General features: G+C 69.1%; 1 protein-coding gene across 1 annotated transcript; it reads left to right on the top strand.

Annotated features, from left to right (window-relative positions):
* Positions 1-2,318: 2,318 nt before the first annotated feature.
* ENGASE (endo-beta-N-acetylglucosaminidase) lies at positions 2,319-6,722 on the top strand. Its single transcript, XM_086473843.1, has 14 exons — positions 2,319-2,425; positions 2,623-2,699; positions 2,826-3,027; positions 3,319-3,467; positions 3,584-3,741; positions 3,858-4,006; positions 4,188-4,353; positions 4,683-4,786; positions 4,986-5,094; positions 5,199-5,371; positions 5,610-5,764; positions 5,875-5,977; positions 6,072-6,186; positions 6,318-6,722. Exons 1-14 carry the CDS (start codon positions 2,319-2,321, stop codon positions 6,720-6,722), a joined length of 2,172 nt encoding a protein of 723 aa, XP_086329969.1.
* Positions 6,723-7,016: the final 294 nt, after the last annotated feature.

Raw genomic sequence — 7,016 nt, 5'->3', positions numbered from 1 at the left:
GCGCCTGGTCCCCCCTGCTCCTCCTCCCCTGGGGCGGGTGCCTGAGGAGACCCTGCTGCCCTCTCGCCCACCATTGAGCTCTTAGCCCCGCTACCTGCCACTACCCCCAGCAGCTGCGCGAAGGAGATCCCCCCACCCCAGCTCCTCGAGGTGGATCAGATGCACCTGGAGGAGTCGGAGCCATTTCCAGCCTCTGCTGCATTGGTAACCCAGGTGGCAGCCACTCGCCTGGGGCTGGCAGGGAGCTCATCCCCACCTGTGCCTGGGTTTGCCGGGGCACGGGAGCTCATGGCACTGGCTGCGGGCTGGCACCAGCTGAACGGGTTTGACAGCCAGTGCCCTGGTGCGAGGCAGTGCAGACACATGCACCGTGTTCCTCCCTTGCGCCGCTCGACCATGCCACGCTCTGCAGGCTCCTTCTCTTGGAAAAGGGCAAAGGGTGCTCAACATCCAGCAGGAAAGGCAATAAAACCACTACAGACCCCTCTCTCCTTCCCCAGAGCTGGGTCTCAACAGCATGGGTGGTGCAGCACGGTGCTGGGGACATGCTGGGCTGACGCTTCCCCCAAGCACTCCCACGGGGGAGCAGATTGTATCAGTTCCCTCTGCAAGGTCACACCTCCCCCGGCGCAGCCTCTGCTCGGTGCCACCGCTGCCGAGGACGGGCTGGCTCCCCGCCGGCAGCCCTGGGTGTGGGGCCTTTGGCCTCAGCCGCTTCCTCTTCAGTTAGATTATCTGCTGGCCAGGCTTTGTATTTTGGTAGATGCAACAGCAGAGCGGGGCCCGGGGCAGCACGCTTCCCCTCGCTCTCTGTACAGCTTGGGACCTCATTAAACACCCCACGATTTTGAGTCTTACTCACACTTTCGGTGCATCCTCTTGTTTTGTGTGTGCGGGGGCTCCAAGGGGCCCAGGGCAGGATCCTGCTCCCAGAGCGCAGAGGGTCCCCGAGAGCCGTGGGCCGGCACGGTGCTGCCGAGCTGGTGGTGGCAAGAGAAAGGCAGAGTGAACCTGGAGAGCCAGGGAGACCTGAGCTGGGCTTCACAAGGGCCAGCTGCTCCCTCAGGGCCAGGGAGCTGAGCACGGCCACAGACCCATCACCCTGTGGGCAGGGCAGGCTGAGGAGGGGTGGCAAGGCTTACTAAGAGTCCAGATCACCTGGCAAGTCCACGGTGAGTGGGTGGGTCTGAGGTCAAACTGGGAAGCCAGTAACTGGGACCTGGATCAGTGGGTCTGTGGTTGTGCAGAGCAGGCCTACAGCTGGAGACCAGCATTCCCCCAGCACAGGATAGTGGGGTCAGGGCTGAGTTTAAATAGAGCCCCGGCCCCACAGGTGGGGGCCCAGGTGAGGCTGGTTGGGCATCTAGGGCTGGTAGTGCCTCCAGGGCCCCGGCACTGCTGTCCCCAGGGACCCTGCAGGAGGGCTGGAGGCAGCTGCCCTACTCATGGCCGGCCCTATGGTGGGGGCAGAGCCCCACGGCGGCACCCGTCCTCTGGGGCAGCAGGGCCGGGCGGGGGCTGCCAGTGCTGCTGGCCCATGGCAGGAGGGGAAGGCTGCCCACTGCGGGGCGGCTGCCGGGCCAGGTGCCGGCTCTGTCCCAGTCTGCACAGCAGGGCCTGCTCCGGGACACACATCGCATCCTAGTACACATGTCCCATCTTGGGACAGACAGTCTGTCCCCGGACACGTGTCCCAGCCCAGCACACATGTCCCATCCTGGGACACATGTCCATCCCCATTCAGGGTCATGCAGCCTATCTCAGGACACCCATCCCATCCTGGGACACACAGTCCATCCCGGGACACATGTCCTATCCCGGGACACATGTCCTATCCCAGCACACATATCCCACACCAGCACACACAGTCCATCCCGGGACTCATGTCCCATCCCGGGATACGTGGGCCCATCCCAGGACATGCAGCCCATCCCGGGACACATGTTCCACCCTAGGACACAGAGTCCATCCCAGCACACATGTCCCATCCCAGGACACACAGTCCCTCCCAGGACACCCGTCCGATCCCAGGATACATCCCATTCCTGCCCCAGGACACGCAGCCCATTCCGGGACACCCGTCCCATCCCGGGACACGTGTCCCGTCCCAGCACACATGTCCCATCCCGGGACACACGTCCCATCCTCATCCCGGGACACCCGGGCCCAGGCGGCGCCGGGCGCGGGGGGTGGGGCGGGGCCGTGGCCGGGCCCGGGGAGGGCGGAGCTCCGCGGGCCGCGCCTCCGGGCGAGCCGGGTCAGGCCGGGCCGGCGCCGCCGTCAGTGCGGGCAGCGGCGGCGGCGGCAGCGCCAGCGCCATGGCGGAGGCGCAGGAGGGACCCGGACGGCGCGGGAAGAGGGCCGGGGCCGGGGCGGAGGAGCCGGCGGAGGCGGAGGCAGAGCGGGCCGGGCGGCGGCGGCGGAGGTGGGCGGCAGAGCGGGCCGGGGCCGCGATCGGGGCCGGGGCTCGGCGGGACTCGGTGGGACTCGGTGAGCGCTGGCCGCGGTGCTGGCCCGGCCCGGCCCGGCCCGGCCCGGCCCGGCCCGGCGGCGGGGTCCAGCCAGCCCCGAGACCCGGCCCTCGGCCCTCAGCCCGCGCCCCTCACCCCTCTCCTCGGGCAGCTTCCAGCCGGCGGCGGAGGCCCAGGGAACCACCGTCCTGCACGACACCGTCAGCACCCTCCCGCAGCCCCTACCGGGTGAGGCACCGCGGGGAGCGGGGGTGGGGGGCGCCCGGTGCACCCCTGGGCCCCACAGAGCTGGGGCCGAGCCACAGGGGCAGCGCTCCCTGCTGACCCCGGCCCCCTTCTCCCCACCTGCCCCAGCGAGGAACTTCGACATCAAGACGACGGAGCCCATCAGCTTCTTCTTGTCCAGCCTGGAGGAGCTGCTGGCCTGGAAGCCCGACAGCAACGACGACTTCAACGTCTCGGCCGTGCCGCTGGCCAAGCGCCAGCCCCCACTCCGCACCGAGAGGCCCCGGACGCTGGTGTGCCATGACATGCGCGGCGGGTACCTGGAGGACAGGTACATGCTGGGCAGAGGGGAGGAGTGGCAGCGGGGCTCAGCACCTCAGACCCCAAACCTCTCCTGCCTCTGCTTGGTTTCCTGCCGGCTTGGCCGCAGGCAGGCGGGGATGGAGGGTTTGGCTCGCGGTGACCTTGCTCGGGCCAGCCCTAGCCGTGGTCGGCGGGGGTGGCTCGGTGCCGCAGCTCTGCCCAGCTCCCAGGGCATGAGTCAGGTTCCTGCCCAGCCTCGCAGCCATCTGCCGGCGTCCTTCCCTCATTGCCCAACCCTCTTCCCTCTCTGCCGTTGCAGGTTCATCCAGGGCTCAGCCACACGCAACCCCTACGTCTTCTACCACTGGCGGTACATCGACATCTTCGTCTACTTCACCCACCACACCGTCACCATCCCGCCCGTGTGCTGGACCAACGCGGCGCACAGGAACGGCGTCCCCGTGCTGGGTGAGGGCAGGCCCAGCTGCAGGGCTGGCAGTGGCAGAACCAGGCCGGGGGGAGCCCCAGGTGCGTGGTGGGTTTGCCGGGGCGTGTGGCCGACGCTGCTCTCGCCGCCTCCCCAGGCACGTTCATCACGGAGTGGACAGACGGGGAGAAGCTGTGCGAGGCGTTCCTGGCCGGCGGGGAGGAGGCGTACCGCGCCGTGAGCGAGCAGCTGGCCCGCATCGCCCAGCACTACCGCTTCGACGGCTGGCTGGTCAACATGGAGAACCCACTGAGCGTGAGCCGCGGCCACACCCTGCCCACCTCCCTGCCTCCCCCCCCGCCCCCTCGCTGCTCCCGCCCGGGGACCCTTGCCCGCCCCCATGCTGACCTGTCCCTGCTCTCTCCTGCCAGGCGGCAGCGGTGGGGAACCTACTCCCCTTCCTGCGGCACCTGACAGCGCAGGTGCACAGCGCCGTGCCGGGCGGGCTGGTGATCTGGTACGACAGCGTCCTGCAGAACGGCATGCTGAAATGGCAGAATGAGCTGAACGAGATGAATAAGTGAGACCAGGCCCTGCCCCACCACCTTGCCCAGGCAAAACCAGCCCTGGGTGGGAGGGCACGAGCCCAGCCCAAACCCAGCACTCGGGGGTGGTCAGGGCATGGCCTGCACAGCCCTCGGTGGGGTGGTCTGCGGGGGCAGCCGCAGCGTCCACCCTGCCACCCTGACCCTCGTCCCCAGGGCATTCTTTGACGCCTGTGATGGGCTGTTCACCAACTACAACTGGAAGGAGGAGAACCTGGAGCGCACGCGTGCGCTGGCCGGGCCACGCCACACCGACGTCTACGTTGGCATTGACGTCTTTGCCCGCGGGGATGTGATCGGTGGTGGCTTCGACACTGACAAGGTGGGTGTGCTGGGGCCAGGCCAGAGCAGGACCCTGGGCCTCTCCTTGGCGCAGGGCTCTGAGCTCCCGCCGATGGCTGTGCCGTGCTGTGCTGGGCTGCCAACCCGTGGTGAGGAGCGGGGGAATGTGGCGCCGCTGGGCTCCCAGCCGTGCATGGAGAGGGAGGTGGGGGATCCCAGTGCTGCAGTCCCTGGAGAGGGAGATGCCGCACCACGGGGTGTTGTCCTGCCCCACCACGGGGCCAGTGGGATCTGGGGGAGTGAGGACAAGGCAGGTGACAAGGTGACGCCCCTGGCCCGGCCCGTGCTGCTCACCGCTTGTCTCCGCAGTCCCTGCGCCTGATCCGCCAGCACGGCCTCTCCGCAGCCATCTTTGCCCCCGGCTGGGTCTACGAGCACCTGGGGGAGGAAAACTTCCTGAACAACGAGAACAAGTGAGGGCGGCTCAGCAGGGCAGGGGCTGTGGGGGGAGATGGGGCTGGGAGCGCCCCAGGCAGCGGAGCAGGGCTGCCGGGACACCTGCGCCAGGACCAGGCTGTCCCTGCTCTGCCCCAGCTGAGGTGGTGCCTGTGGCTGTGCCGGGGCAGCAGCAGTAGCAGGGGTCTCTGCTCTGACACCTGCCCTTTCCTCCAGGTTCTGGGGCTTGCTGGCCGAGTACCTGCCCACGCACAGCATCTGCACGCTGCCCCTCGCCACCTCCTTCAGCCTGGGCATGGGCACCAGCAGGTTCCTGGATGGGAAGGTGGGTGTGGGGTAACTGCTCGGCTCCAGCCGGGCAGGGGTGGGCTGGGCAGGGGGGTCTCTGCTCCCGGCTGCCCACCCGGCCCAACTCACCCTGTCCTGCAGGAGGAAGAGGCCGGGCCCTGGTATGACCTGAGCGTGCAGGAGATCCAGCCCTTCTACCCGGAGCACGAGGGCAGGCTGAGCACCGGCTGCTGCCTGCAGGACGCTTGGTGCGGGGGCAGCTCCCTGAGGGTGCAGGGGACCATCCCCCCTGGCGAGGAGCGTGTGGCCACCTGGTGAGTCGGGGGGGCGAAGCCCTCTTGCTACCTGGTCAGCGCTGGGCTGGAGCCGTGCCGGCATGGCATGGCCCACATGGCCCGGGCAGAGCTGTGCTGCCCCGGGGCCTCGTGGTGAGCGTGCCGCGGGGGTCTCTGCCCGCACTGCCCAGCAGACCTAACCCGATGCATCTTCTCTTTCTCTCCTCTCTCTCTCTCTCTCTCTCTGTCTCTCTCTGGGTGGATTTGGGGTCATCAGCCTTTTCTCTTTGCAGATGCCGGCACCCCCCAAGCTCTTCCTGACCCTGCTGTACAAGCTGGAGGGGCCACACCCCGATGAGTTCACGGTGTCACTGGAGCTCACCACCTGGGACTCGGGTACCTGCCACGAGGGCAACGTCACCTCGCTGCCTGGTGAGGACCCTGTCCCCCCTGCCATGCTCTCTGCAGTGAGCACCCACTGCGGGGCACGGGACCAGCACAGCCCCTTGCCCCCCCCGCCCTGACCCCACTCCCTCCGGCAGAACCCAATGGCCGGCACCACCCCCGGTTCCTCCCAACACCGCCACCCAGCCTCGCCAAGCTGCTCGCCGCCTGCAACCGTGACTCCAACGGCTGGACCAGGGGGTGAGTGCCCTGCTGGCACCCTGTGCCCGTGGGCAGGCATGGGCACCCCAGGGCTCCCCCCAGCACCGTGCCCGCTCTGCCCCATCACTCTCAGGTGCTACGAGCTGGACCTGCAGGACTGCAGCCTGCGAGACCTCTCCCTCCTCGTGTCCCGCCACCAGCCCAGCCCGCAGGAGACGCCGTTCACCTGCCTCCTCGGGGAGGTCCGGGTGAGTGCCTGCCGCTGCCGGCTGGGAGCTGCCTGCCCCGGTGCCGCCCCATGCCGCCTCGTGCTGGGAGGGTGGGTGGATGCCTGCTGCTCTCGGCCGCAGCCTCGACGGTCCGGTGGTTGCCTCCGCAGGTGCTGGATGCGGCCAACGTGGCGGCCTCCCCGCCACAGGTGCAGAGCCTGGCGGCCTCGCAGCTCTGGTGGCAGGAGGGCCCCGAGGCGGAGCAGCTCTCACTCAGCCTCACCCTCCGCTGGGCCTTCCCGCCCGGCCGGGCCACCTGCTTCCGTGTCCTCAGCCAGGGCGCTCGCTGCCGCCGGGGCCAGACGACGCCGCAGCTCCTGGGGCTGGCGTGCGCCTGCCTGTACCGCGCCGTGGGCCTGGTGGTGCCGCGGCCGGCGGCCGGGCAGTCCTGCCGGCTGGAGCTGCTGGTGGAGCCGGTGCTGCGTGACGAACTGCCCGTGGACCCCGACCGCTGGGGACGGCTGGTGCTGGTCTACTCCGAGCCGGCCAGCAGCACCACCCGAGATGGGCAGTAAAGGCGAGCGCAGTGCAGCCCAGCGTCTGTGTCCCCTCCGTGCCAGCGGGCGGGCTGCGGGTGGGGGGCTTAGGGGGTGGAGACTGCATTTTGTCACCCTGGTTCGGTGGGTCTCTCTTCTCCCATCCCTGTGGCTGGGCTCAGCCCTCACCTTGGGGGCCCACCGGGTGCTGGCCGGGGCCCTGCGAGGGGCTGCCCAGGGACCCCCCAGCTCCAGCAGCCCTCGCTGCCTGCGAGCTGTGTGCACCCAGGCGCCCCGAGAGCCCCCCAGCTCTGCATCTGCTCGCCTCGGGGA

The sequence above is a fragment of the Leptosomus discolor genome, chromosome 15 (assembly GCF_034619465.1).
Source record: "Leptosomus discolor isolate bLepDis1 chromosome 15, bLepDis1.hap2, whole genome shotgun sequence".
In the NCBI taxonomy this organism is placed as follows: domain Eukaryota; kingdom Metazoa; phylum Chordata; class Aves; order Leptosomiformes; family Leptosomidae; genus Leptosomus; species Leptosomus discolor.
The sequence above is the reverse complement of the archived record's forward strand: the minus strand, read 5'-3'. Positions and strand labels throughout refer to the sequence as shown.

Excerpts from the sequence above, each read along its gene's own strand:
- ENGASE (XM_086473843.1), top strand. The coding sequence starts at position 2,319 with ATGGCGGAGGCGCAGGAGGGACCCGGACGGCGCGGGAAGAGGGCCGGG. Across the intron at positions 2,426-2,622 it reads GCCGGGCGGCGGCGGCGGAG|CTTCCAGCCGGCGGCGGAGG; the intron begins GTGGGCGGCAGA and ends CTCCTCGGGCAG. Across the intron at positions 4,354-4,682 it reads GTGGCTTCGACACTGACAAG|TCCCTGCGCCTGATCCGCCA; the intron begins GTGGGTGTGCTG and ends TTGTCTCCGCAG.